General features: G+C 43.7%; 1 protein-coding gene across 1 annotated transcript; it reads left to right on the forward strand.

Annotated features, from left to right (window-relative positions):
* Window position 1: 1 nt before the first annotated feature.
* PRPF31 (pre-mRNA processing factor 31) lies at window positions 2–10,366 on the forward strand. The gene is made up of 14 exons (XM_077259583.1): window positions 2–144; window positions 1,728–1,910; window positions 2,736–2,796; window positions 4,574–4,657; window positions 6,315–6,412; window positions 6,948–7,054; window positions 7,139–7,308; window positions 7,401–7,558; window positions 7,635–7,724; window positions 7,958–8,085; window positions 8,169–8,241; window positions 9,291–9,419; window positions 9,514–9,612; window positions 9,905–10,366. Exons 2-14 carry the CDS (start codon window positions 1,737–1,739, stop codon window positions 10,028–10,030), a joined length of 1,497 nt encoding a protein of 498 aa, XP_077115698.1. The 5' UTR covers window positions 2–144; window positions 1,728–1,736; the 3' UTR covers window positions 10,031–10,366.
* Window positions 10,367–12,804: the final 2,438 nt, after the last annotated feature.

Consider the following 12,804-nt stretch of genomic DNA (forward strand, 5'->3'; position numbering starts at 1 on the left):
CATCTGCGGACCAATTGGAAAGCCAGATAGCATTCCGGATTCTGTCGCTGCAGTGACGTCATATTTTCGTGCCTCAACTTCCGGTTCTAGTTGAACAGAAGTCGGACAGATTTTTGCCAGTTGTTCCCAGGCTTCTTGCTATTGGTAAATGTTGCGCTGATGTCTGCTAGTGGGATATAATGTCGGAGCGTTATCATGGCAGAATGTGGGGCGGAGGTGTGTGTAGCTGCTGCACCAGTTCTAGGATGTGTGTGGTGGTGTTGGTGGTGCTGCCTCACCGGTTACAGGATGTGTGTGGTGGTGGTGCACTGGTTACAGGATGTGTGTGGTGGTGGTGCACTGGTTACAGGATGTGTGTGGTGGTGGTGCACTGGTTACAGGACATGTGTGTGGTGGTGGTGCTGCACCGGTTACAGGACGTGTGTGGTGGTGCACTGGTTACAGGATGTGTGTGGTGGTGGTGCACTGGTTACAGGACATGTGTGTGGTGGTGGTGCACTGGTTACAGGATGTGTGTGGTGCTGCTGCTGCACCGGTTACAGGACGTGTGTGGTGGTGGTGCACTGGTTACAGGATGTGTGTGGTGCTGCTGCTGCACCGGTTACAGGACGTGTGTGGTGGTGGTGGTGGTGCTGCACTGGTTACAGGATGTGTGTGGTGGTGCACTGGTTACAGGATGTGTGTGGTGCTGCTGCTGCACCGGTTACAGGATGTGTGTGGTGGTGGTGCACTGGTTACAGGATGTGTGTGGTGCTGCTGCTGCACCGGTTACAGGACGTGTGTGGTGGTGGTGGTGGTGCTGCACTGGTTACAGGATGTGTGTGGTGGTGCTGCTGCACTGGTTACAGGATGTGTGTGGTGGTGCTGCACCGGTTACAGGATGTGTGTGGTGGTGCTGCTGCACCGGTTACAGGATGTGTGTGGTGGTGATGGTGGTGGTGCTGCACTGGTTACAGGACGTGTGTGGTGCTGCTGCTGCACCGGTTACAGGACGTGTGTGGTGCTGGTGGTGCTGCACTGGTTACAGGATGTGTGTGGTGCTGCTGCTGCACCGGTTACAGGACGTGTGTGGTGGTGGTGCTGCACTGGTTACAGGACGTGTGTGGTGGTGCTGCTGCACTGGTTACAGGACGTGTGTGGTGCTGCTGCACTTGTTACAGGACGTGTGCGGTGCTGCTGCACTGGTTACAGGATGTGTGTGGTGGGGCTGCACTGGTTACAGGATGTGTGTGGTGCTGCTGCTGCACTGGTTACAGGATGTGGGTGGTGGTGGTGCTGCTGCACCGGTTACAGGATGTGGGTGGTGGTGCTGCTGCTGCTGCAACGGTTACAGGATGTGGGGGGTGGTACTGCGGCATCGTTTACAGGATGTGTGTGTGTGGGGGGGGGGGGGGGCTGCTGCTGCACCGGTTACAGGATGTGGGGGGTGGTGGTGCTGCTGCTGCTGCTGCATCGGTTACAGGATGTGGGGGGTGGTGGTGCTGCACCGGTTACAGGATGTGGGGGTGCTGCTGCTGCACCCGTTACAGGATGTGGGTGGTGGGTGTGCTGCTGCATTGGTTACAGGACTTGTGTGGTGCTGCAGCACTGTTTATTGGGTTTGTATGTAACATAAAAGCTGTATAATCTGGTTACTGATGTATTACTACATTCATAGCAATAAGGATAAAAAAGTTTTTTCTATGAGTGAATTAATGCTATAAAGCATAATTCGCTATTTCTCGCAGTGATAAGACATGTCTCTGGCGGACGAGTTGCTAGCTGATCTGGAGGAGGCTGCAGATGAAGAAGAGGACAACTTAATAGATGAGGATGACTTGGATACCATTGAAGAAGTACAGGAGGAAATGCAGGTGGATGTTAATGCTGAGTCAGTGAAAAGTATAGCGAAGTTATGGGATAGCAAACAGGTGAGTCTCAGAAAAGTCGAAAAATACTTGTCAAATCTCCCGACTGTAATGCTAGTCACTACTCACTGACAACCCTTGAGGCTTGGGTAGTCACGAGGTCCGGGGTCAGATACCAAGAGGGCTCGTCATATACAAAGAGACAAGGCAAAGGAGTACAAAATAGATCAATGGCAAAGGAGTAGTCATGTCACAGTCCAAGGTCAGAATTCCAGGAAGGAAACTAATCAAGGCAAAAGATCAGGGTTGGGCAGTTTTGCTCAAATGATGTGGACTTGCTCTGTGCTTTGTTCCTGTATTTGATCTTTGTTGCCCAACCTTGGACTTTGCCATTGACCATCCTTCCAGGAATTCTGACCTCGGACTGTGATCTGAGTATGCCTTTGCCTTTTCCCTTTGTTCATGATGAATCCTCTTGACTACCCAACCTCATGGCTTGTACATGAGTAGTGACTAGCATCACAATTTTTGTGCTTTCCTTTGGACACCATCACATACAATATCCAGACACCAAGAAGCCTCAGAGCAAAGGCCCCGATTCATCAAGGTCGGCAATTTTTTTCACTGGTCTTGATCAGGGGGTGAGTTGGGATGGATTCTCCTTATTAATTAAGAGGTACACGCAGTGAACTGGGCAAGACGTGTAGTGGCGTGCACCTCTGTACTTCTGGTCGAGTAAAATTTGTTTGAAGACCATCACTTTTGTTTCAGGCACATTGGCTCCTTGATGTGTTTCTTTTTCTTTTTTAATCTTTGTTGCTTTTAGTAGTTGATATTTTTCAAACTCTTTCAAGATAAAATGAATACTAATTTGATTCATATTTTTAGTTTTCAGACATTCTTGACAAGATCGATGAATATGTCCAAAGACAACCAAAAGCATCTGAAGGTATTGTTAAATGGTTATCCCCAACATCATCATAAGTGGTGACAATTGCAAAGCTCTTTTAAAAACAAGCAGCTTTGCAATTTACTTATTAAAGGGGTTGTTCGGTGCAAAATGATAAGTCTGCCGTCACTCTGTGTGACTGCAGACTTATCCATTCCCCCCAGCATACACACTGCAGACTGCGGGGATTCGCTGTTTTCTGAGCCTGGACCAAGGGGTATGTATGCGTTATACATACTCCTGGCCAGAACCCGACTAGTGGGTGCGGCCTCGCTCCATACACTTGTATTGAGCCGACACTACACCCCAACTGGAGACACAGCCGTCTGGTGGACGTGGCTGACTAGTGGCCACGGCCTTGGATCAATTCGACTTTCCCCTCTCCAGTCCATCCTTAATGCAGCAGCCAGGGTTGTCCATCTGGCTAATTATTTCTCAGATGCATCCGCTCTTCGTCAGTCATTACACTGGCTGCCCATTCATTACAGGATGCAATTCAAAGTTCTTGTTCTCACCCACAAAGCTCTCCACAGTGCGGCACCCCCATACATCTCTTCCCTCATTTCGGTCTATCGGCCTAACCGACCACTGCGCTCTGCAAATGACTTTCGACTAACCTCAGCATTAATCCGTACCTCCCACTCCCGACTCCAAGACTTCTTCCCTGCTGCGCCAATCCTCTGGAATGCTCTACCCCAAGATATTAGGACCATCCACAACTTGCATAGTTTTAGTCGCTCCCTCAAAACACATTTGTTCAGAGCTGCCTACCACATTAACTAATCAAGGTCATTTTATGTTTGTGTGTGTGTGTGTGTGTGTGTGTGTGTGTGTGTGTGTAACCCTTTCACAATCTCCATCTATCCCCCACCCCTGAAGATGGCTGGACCATCATTGTAAATACATCATTGTAAATACACACCTGTACTTTGTATCTCCCCCACCTCATTGTAGATTGTAAGCTCTCACGGGCAGGGTCATCTTATTGTGCTTTATTATTGTATTGCTAACATTGTTACCTATGATTGTTGTTTGAAACTGTTAAACTGTAAAGCGCTGCGGAATATGTTGGCGCTATATAAATAAAGATTATTATTATTATAATACAAGTGTATGGAATGAGGTTCTGGCCTAGAGTTTGTATAACGCAAACATACACTCGGTAATGTCTCAGAAACAGGTGAATTTCCACAGCTCACAGTGCATGCTCTGGGGGACTCATAAGCCTGCAGTCACACAGAGTGACTACAGGCTTATCATTTTGGACTGGACAACCACTTTAAAGATGCTTTTCGTTTTTAAGAACAGAGGAATTATTTTCTTACCCAAGGTTACTGGCCACCACTGCAATGTCATTGGTGGGCAGTCTCCTAGGCAGAGTGCAATGCTTACAAACTCTTTGATATAGAGCTTGTAATCACTCATCTGATTACTGTACTCTGCCACCTTCAGTGACTGCGCTTTTCTGAAGCTGGAGAGGCAAAGCTGCTGCTTCTTGCCACATCTTAGAGCGCAAACTTCATGCATGTAATGCGATGATGTCATTGAGCAGGAGGCCGGGGAGCCTCCAAGCTGCTGCAGAAGAAGCTGACAAAACTCCTTTATTTTTAGCCTACGTTGTATTAGGAAGGGGATATAACATGATAGAAGTTTACGCCTCTCCTGATTTGATGGCATATCAAGATTTGCTGTCGCTTCCTGTTCAGTGTGAATTATGTTCTAATATTACGATTGTTTATATCTTTGTATTAATGTGATTTTCTTTTCTGACTTGCAGTTATGGGACCTGTGGAAGCAGCACCTGAGTATAAAGTGATTGTGGATGCAAACAATTTGACTGTGGAAATAGAAAATGAATTAAGTAAGCTCATCAGGGTGGACTAAAATATTTATTTAAGACATGAAGTCACAAATTTAAATAGTAATTTATTTCCACGTAAATGAACAGTACAAGTGAAGATTAAAAAAATAAAAAGCTTGGTAATCTCTTATTAGAGGAATGTGCTTTTTCTTTTTTCTCCCACTTAATAATGACTTAGTCTATTGCTTTGATCATTCATTCTCAAACTGCTCAAATATGTCTACAAATTTGTCTGCAGCAAGGGATAAAATTACTCCCGCTATACTACCCTATGGAAAAGGGAGGGGGAGAAACTGGAAGGAAACAATAAAAAGGTGGTGGCTTCTAGAGCAGAGAGAAAACTTAAAAATAAAAATAAAAAATATGCAGGATAGAAGTAATGTAATGGCCAGAAAGTGTTATTCCTCATGTAAGGACATGACAGCTTATTCTGAGCAGTCACATGTGCAGCCTTTTAACCACTCAGTGACTGGACCATATTTTTTAATTCTGACCAGTGTCACTTTATGTAGTAATAACTCTGGAACACTTCACCATATCACATTGATTTTGAGATTATTTTTTTTTGTGACACATTGTATTTTATGATAATGGTAAATTTATGTTTGTATTTTCTGTGTTTATGTATGTATTACGTTTTGAATTGACTTTGGGGGTCCTATACATTGGAAACCTCCAAAAGTGATACTATTTTAAAACCGCACCCCTCAACATATCCAGAATGCTTTCAGGTAGTTCATTAACCCTTCAGGTGCTTTTCAGGAATTAATGCAAAGTGGCATAACAGAAATGAAGAAACGTATTTTTACAATCTAAATGCTGGTGACTTCTGAACAGGCTGCTATAGCCGGCAGACTTTAATGCCGTTATTTGGCCGTGAACATCAGGACCAGACTATCAGAGGTCTCAGGGTGCTGATGGGGTTAAAGAAGGCACCCCCACACTCTGTTATCCATTTAGATTTTGTAGTCATTGATAGCAGCATTTAAGGGGTTAAACGATTATAGTCGGTAACAACACTGATCATGGCTGATGCAGCAAGTTGTCAGCTGTAGTGTACAGCTGACAGCTGCTGGATTGTCACCCGTCGGGGGATGCTAGTCTCTTATATCGCAGTTCAGTAAAAAGTCATATTGGTGGTCACTAAGGGGTTAAAGGGGTTATCCATGACTATTTTTTTTGCTATGGGCCTTAGAACTAACATGCAAGTAGTTGCTAACTATCTGTGTGTTGTGCCCGGTGCCAATCTACCAGTACAGAGCAGTCACAGGCGGCTCCTACTGGCAGTTCAGTGGCTTCTGCGGACATCACATCCACATGCTGATTGACAGCAAGCTTCCTTTTGTCTAACTGCGAGGAGCCGGCTGTCAATTGGCATAATGTCACCCGTCATGCCCCATCATCAGAGCCGCCCGGAAGAAGTGCTGTTCTGTTGATGTGGAGCAGTCGGGGATCACTCTGAGCCAGTCCAGTAGAACAGGCAGGTAGTTTTCTCTGTTAACCACCTGCCGGTCAGTTTTTAGGTCCATATTTGAAAAATAAATAAAAAGAAGGTGTTGTCCAGGACCATTTTTTAATGTTCTTACTACAATATGATGCAGCCACAAGTTGAGCCAAACTCTACTCTATGACGTGTAAGGTATTTTTTCTTATTTAGATATTATCCACAAGTTCATCAGAGACAAGTATTCAAAGCGGTTTCCTGAGCTGGAGTCTCTGGTTCCAAATGCCTTGGACTACATAAGAACAGTGAAGGTAGGTGTGCCGTTTAACGTGAAGGGTCAAAAAGGTGCACATATCTGTTGTTCACTTTTTTGGGAGGGTCTAAATTCAGATCTTTGTAAATAGCCTGCAGTGTGTGGACCAGTAACGAGGCTCCTGAACCAAACAGTAACATGTGTAATACAGAGATGCAATATCCCTTTTTAAAAGCTTATTCACAAAATATGAAGTTCTCCTCTATTGATGGGACCCCTGTCGATCCACAGTACGGGGCTCCGCAGCTCCATCCTGAAAGTAGAGGTGCACATGTGTGACCTCTGCGCCATTCATTGTATGAGACTGCCGGAAAGTCAAGCGCCACCACACTCGGCAGTCCCATAGACAATGAAGGCTTAGCTCCTGAAAGCAAAGAAGGTGCCGGCTAACCTCTGCTTATTTTTTTTTTCAAGATAGGGATGCAGAGTTAATCCATTTATAATGTTCACTGACATTGTATGAAAGCTGATATTCGGGTCTGAGCAGCTGATCTTGCATCTAATATGAACCTTATTTTACTATTATATTTCAGGAGTTGGGCAACAATCTGGATAAATGTAAGAATAATGAGAATCTCCAGCAAATTCTGACCAATGCCACCATCATGGTTGTGAGTGTAACAGCCTCCACTACCCAGGGGTAAGCCCATACACAGGCAGTTCTTTTCTGTATCCCATGCTGTGCTTACGGCTGTATTTTTGTTAATGTCTGGTTTGTATACAGGCAGCAGCTGACTTTTGAGGAATTGGAACGCATTGAAGAAGCATGTGACATGGCGCTGGAGCTAAACCAGTCCAAACACCGGATCTATGAGTACGTGGAGTCTCGCATGTCCTTCATTGCTCCCAATCTCTCCATTATTGTTGGGGCTTCAACTGCAGCCAAGATAATGGGTAATGTATGAAGCTTATTGTCCTGTACTACTTTTCCATCATATGTGCAGCACTTGATGGTCATAGGTGTACTAACAACACATCCTCTTCAGGTATCGCTGGTGGTCTTACAAACCTCTCTAAGATGCCTGCCTGCAATGTCATGCTCCTGGGAGCTCAGAGGAAAACCTTATCTGGCTTTTCTAGCACTTCTGTCCTTCCTCATACAGGTTATATTTACCACAGTGACATCGTCCAGTTATTGCCCTCGGTAAGCAATAGAAAGCTTTGCATGCTGTAGCTGTAGTGGTCGAGGCTGAACGTATTTTGTCTTAATGTCATTTTAGGACTTGCATCGAAAGGCAGCACGACTGGTGTCTGCAAAATGCACCTTGGCCGCACGAGTAGACAGCTTTCATGAGAGTACTGAGGGAAAGGTTGGTATCAACAGGACTTGCTACACGTATATTAACCCCTGTCCTTGATTACATCCATGTAATCCAGAGGGGACGGTGTGACAAAAGACTCTCGTCTTGGTGGACGTGTCGTCTTGCTGTCAGACTATAATAGTTGTGCCCATGTCCCTTCATGTCTCATGAATTATTTTCTTATAATGTACAGATGTATAATTTTTTGTAGATTTTGACCACTTAGATTTTCATCTTTACAGGTCGGCTATGATCTAAAAGAGGAGATTGAAAGGAAGTTTGATAAGTGGCAAGAACCTCCTCCTGTCAAGCAGGTGAAGCCTCTGCCAGCACCTCTTGATGGACAGAGAAAGAAACGAGGCGGGCGCCGGTAAAGTGTATTTTAACTCTCTTTATTTTTCTATATTTAACAATGCAATTATGATATATTCTTTCTCCCCCTCCCCCCCCCAGGTACCGTAAAATGAAAGAACGACTTGGACTGACTGAAATCCGCAAACAGGCTAATAGAATGAGCTTTGGGGAGGTGAGCACTTATGGTCAGCCATGCTGTTATCTGGCTGCTTGTTAGCACAAGTTTGTCTTCAGGTATCTTAAATGGGGATACTTGCCACATTACCCACAAAGATGTTTCAACGTAACAGTGGGAGAGCGGTCTGCCCAGTTCCTTAAGGCTAAGACATGTGAAAAGTCTCAAAAACAGTGCAGTGCTTATGAGCTACACATCTGCAGTTGGCATGAGCGTCCTGGTTCCCCATCGTGGCATTTGGTTCGCTGGGCTTGGTATAACGTCCTCTGGTGACATCTTGTCAGCCCAGCCAATCATAAGTAAGCGTGGCATCCCAGAAGGTAAGGAGTCACAGAGTTCTTGTCCACGGCCAGAGAGCGCTGACCTGGACAATGGATCACTGTTGCATGAAGTGATCTGCTCATTTCTATTAATAAGCAGTAAATTGCAAAAGACTATCTGACCCTATCTATCGATGGAGATGGGAATAACCCTTTAAGGTAAAACCCATCCACTTTGTGTGCACAACAAATACACAACCTGTGAACTCTGTCTAAAGTGGACCTGTTAATTTACACTACACCTGTGGAAAAACATGGTATCTGTGCCTTCATCCTCCACACGTTAAAACTGCTTTTCATCCACTCGCCAGTCTATGTCCAGGAACCATGCATATTCTCCTGCTCCGTAATTTGCCATCCACTCTTTTTGAGTGAGCAGTTCCTCTCCATTAGCATTCTGCCAGCACTATAGGAGTTGACACTTTCTTTTCCTCCCTTCCCAGCATGTTACTCCTGCCAATGTCCAATGATTTGCAGATTCATAATGTGAGAAATGAGATCAAGTGGACCATGTAAACAACCATATGATGGATAGTAGCACAGTAACCCAGTCACCATATTGCTCTCTATCCCAGGGTCACTTTTTATACCTCTGGTGGTATTCATGGCCAGCATCATGGACAGCACCACTTAAGCAAAATTATTAGCATCATGCATTATTTCTCTTAACTATGATATATAACTATGCTATAAAAGAATAATTTATGTGATTTTTGACTCTCATAGATTGAAGAAGATGCCTATCAGGAAGACTTGGGCTTCAGCTTAGGACATCTTGGGAAGTCTGGAAGTGGAAGAATACGGCAAGCACAAGTTAATGAAGCAACCAAAGCCAGAATCTCTAAAACATTACAGGTAAGCTGAGAAACGCAGGCATTTACCGTTCATTTAGTTTGTGCCTTCTAACAATTGCATTCACCATTCCCTCCAATCTTCACATTTTTAACAGCGTACACTACAGAAGCAGAGCATGGTTTATGGAGGAAAGTCCACAGTACGGGACAGATCTTCGGGTACTGCTTCCAGTGTAGCCTTTACGCCCCTTCAGGTAAGCTCTGCTGTATTAAACTTTATTATCATCGCTTTATATTTTGCATTGCTACTCCGTAAGAAATATCTCTTTAGTTTTGTATCCACCCTTGACCACATTGGCTTAGAAAAAAAAAATAAACTCCAACCGTTAATAATTTATATGAGGTACATTCACTCTCCTGTTGAGTAAGTGGTTGCTCTTTATCTGCGTTTTGCCAGCACTATAGGAGCTGGCACTTTCTTTTCAGCTTATGTTGATGTTTCATGTATTATGTATTCCTACTTATTTTATTATTGTATCACTTCAGGGTCTCGAGATTGTTAACCCACACGCTGCAGAGAAGAAGGTGGCTGAGGCGAATCAGAAATATTTTTCCAGCATGGCAGAGTTCCTGAAAGTGAAGCATGAGAAAAATGGTACTATGACACAGTGAAGCTGCTGTATTAATTGTGGACTTGTCTGAGTTATGAACTGGCCACCCAGATTATCTGGGCTACTCTGTACACCTCATCTCTTAAGGAAGGGAGACCATTTACAGGGTAACGGAGAAGATTTATTAAAAGGAAATGATTATTGGTTGTGGATGAGCTCCACATTGCAACCTTACACCATGTCGTCAGCCAGGATGGGAGAAGAGTAATTTGCCAGTTCGCTAGAGAAGAATCTCATTTCTATGTTCAATAAAATGGACTTTATTTTTTTGTTTTTAGTCAGATGGATGTTGTATCTGTGCTGCAGAATAAATGGTATTATATTGTTTTATCCTAAACTATATGCATTTAATACTGTTGTACATGCTGCCTTACAGAATGGAGTGACTTCTTCTGGCATATGATTGCCAGCAGCAATCATATACAACTGACACCTGGCTGCTAGGCTAACAGTCAGCATAATCGGGGGGGAGTCAGCAGCTAAGCGCTCTCCACAATACTGTACCCAGCAAAAAAAAAAAGTATTGATGGCGACAGCACATCTCAAAGTTGAGACATGGTTAACAAAAGGCTGGAAAAGTAAGTGGTACTGATGAAAAACAGCTGGAGGGTTAATTTTCAATTAAGTCACATGACTGTATAAAAAGAGTATGCTAGAGGGGCAGTCTCTCTCAGAAGAAAACGTGGTCGGAGGTTCCCCAATCTGAACAACTGCATCTAAAAGGTGTGGAAAAATTTTAGAAAAATGTTCAACTTAAAATTGTAAACACTTTGAATATACCACCATTTACAGGACATACAGTCATGGCCAAAAGTATTCACACCCCTGCAATTCTGTCAGATAATACTCAGTTTCTTCCTGAAAATGATTGCAAACACAAATTCTTTGGTATTATTATCTTCATTTAATTTGTCTTAAATGAAAAAACACAAAAAGAATTGCCCTAAAGCCAAATTGGATATAATTCCACACCAAACATAAAAAAGGGGGTAGACAAAAAAGTATTGGCACTGTTTGAAAAATCATGTGATGCTTCTCTAATTTGTGTAATTAACAGCACCTGTAACTTACCTGTGGCACCTAACAGGTGTTGGCAATAACTAAATCACACTTGCAGCCAGTTGACATGGATTAAAGTTGACTCAACCTCTGTCCTGTGTCCTTGTGTGTACCACATTGAGCATGGAGAAAAGAAAGAAGACCAAAGAACTGTCTGAGGACTTGAGAAACCAAATTGTGAGGAAGCATGAGCAATCTCAAGGCTACAAGTCCATCTCCAAAGACCTGAATGTTCCTGTGTCTACCGTGCGCAGTGTCATCAAGAAGTTTAAAGCCCATGGCACTGTGGCTAACCTCCCTAGATGTGGACGGAAAAGAAAAATTGACAAGAGATTTCAACACAAGATTGTGCGGATGTTGGATAAAGAGCCTCGACTAACATCCAAACAAGTTCAAGCTGCCCTGCAGTCCGAGGGTACAACAGTGTCAACCCTTACTATCCATCAGCATCTGAATGAAAAGGGACTGCATGGTAGGAGACCCAGGAAGACCCCACTTCTTACCCCGAGACATAAATAAGCCAGGGTGGAGTTTGCCAAAATTTACCTGAAGAAGCCTAAAATGTTTTGGAAGAATGTTCTCTTGTCAGATGAGACAAAAGTAGAGCTTTTTGGGCAAAGGCATCAACATAGAGTTTACAGGAGAAAAAAAAGAGGCTTTCAAAGAAAAGAACATGGTCCCTACAGTCAAACATGGCGGAGGTTCCCTGATGTTTTGGGGTGGCTTTGCGGCTTCTGGCACTGGACTGCTTGACCGTGTGCATGGCATTATGAAGTCTGAAGACTACCAACAAATTTTGCAGCATAATGTAGGGCCCAATGTGAGAAAGCTGGGTCTCCCTCGGAGGTCATGGGTCTTCCAGCAGGACAATGACCCAAAACACACTTCAAAAAGCACTAGAAAATGGTTTGAGAGAAAGCACTGGAGACTTTTTAGGTGGCAAGCAATGAGTCCAGACCTGAATCAGATAGAACACCTGGGGAGAGATCTAAAAATGGCAGTTTGGAGAAGGCACCCTTCAAATATCAGGGAACTAGAGCAGTTTGCCAAAGAAGAATGGTCTAAAATTCTAGCAGAGCATTGTAAGAAACTCATTGATGGTTACCGGAAGCGGGTGGTCGCAGTTATTTTGGCTAAACGTTGTGCAACCAAGTATTAGGCTGAGGGTGCCAATACTTTTGTCTGGCCCATTTTTGGAGTTTTGTGTGAAATTATCAATGTTTTGCTTTTTGCTTCATTCTCTTTTGTGTTTTTTCATTTAAGACAAATTAAATGATAATAATAACAAAGAATTTGTGTTTGCAATCATTTTCAGGAAGAAACTGAGTATTATCTGACAGAATTGCAGGGGTGTCAATACTTTTGGCCATGACTGTAGATATCAAATGACTCAGATATTCTTGAGAAACCCTTATGCATATGGGTCAAGGCCAATATCAGATGCCTGTGATTTAGGGGCCCTCAGGTGGCACTGCATTAAAAACAGACCTGATTTGGTAGTTCAGATTACTGTATGGGCTCAGGAATACTTCCATAAATCATTGTCATTGAGCAATGCACAAATGTAAGTGAAAGCAAAGAAGAAACAGTTTGTTAACACAATCCGGAAACACCACAGTCTTCTCTGGGCAAAACTCATAATGGACGGAGGCAAAATGGAAAGCTCAGATGAATCAAAATGTAAAAAAAAAACATTATGGAAACCATGGACACCAT

The sequence above is a fragment of the Ranitomeya variabilis genome, chromosome 4, assembly GCF_051348905.1.
Source record: "Ranitomeya variabilis isolate aRanVar5 chromosome 4, aRanVar5.hap1, whole genome shotgun sequence".
Classification (NCBI taxonomy): domain Eukaryota; kingdom Metazoa; phylum Chordata; class Amphibia; order Anura; family Dendrobatidae; genus Ranitomeya; species Ranitomeya variabilis.

Coding starts and splice junctions, on each gene's coding strand:
- PRPF31 (XM_077259583.1), top strand. CDS start 1,737: ATGTCTCTGGCGGACGAGTTGCTAGCTGATCTGGAGGAGGCTGCAGAT. Junction 2,797..4,573: donor ACAACCAAAAGCATCTGAAG/GTATTGTTAAAT, acceptor TCTGACTTGCAG/TTATGGGACCTGTGGAAGCA. Junction 7,725..7,957: donor ATGAGAGTACTGAGGGAAAG/GTTGGTATCAAC, acceptor TCATCTTTACAG/GTCGGCTATGATCTAAAAGA.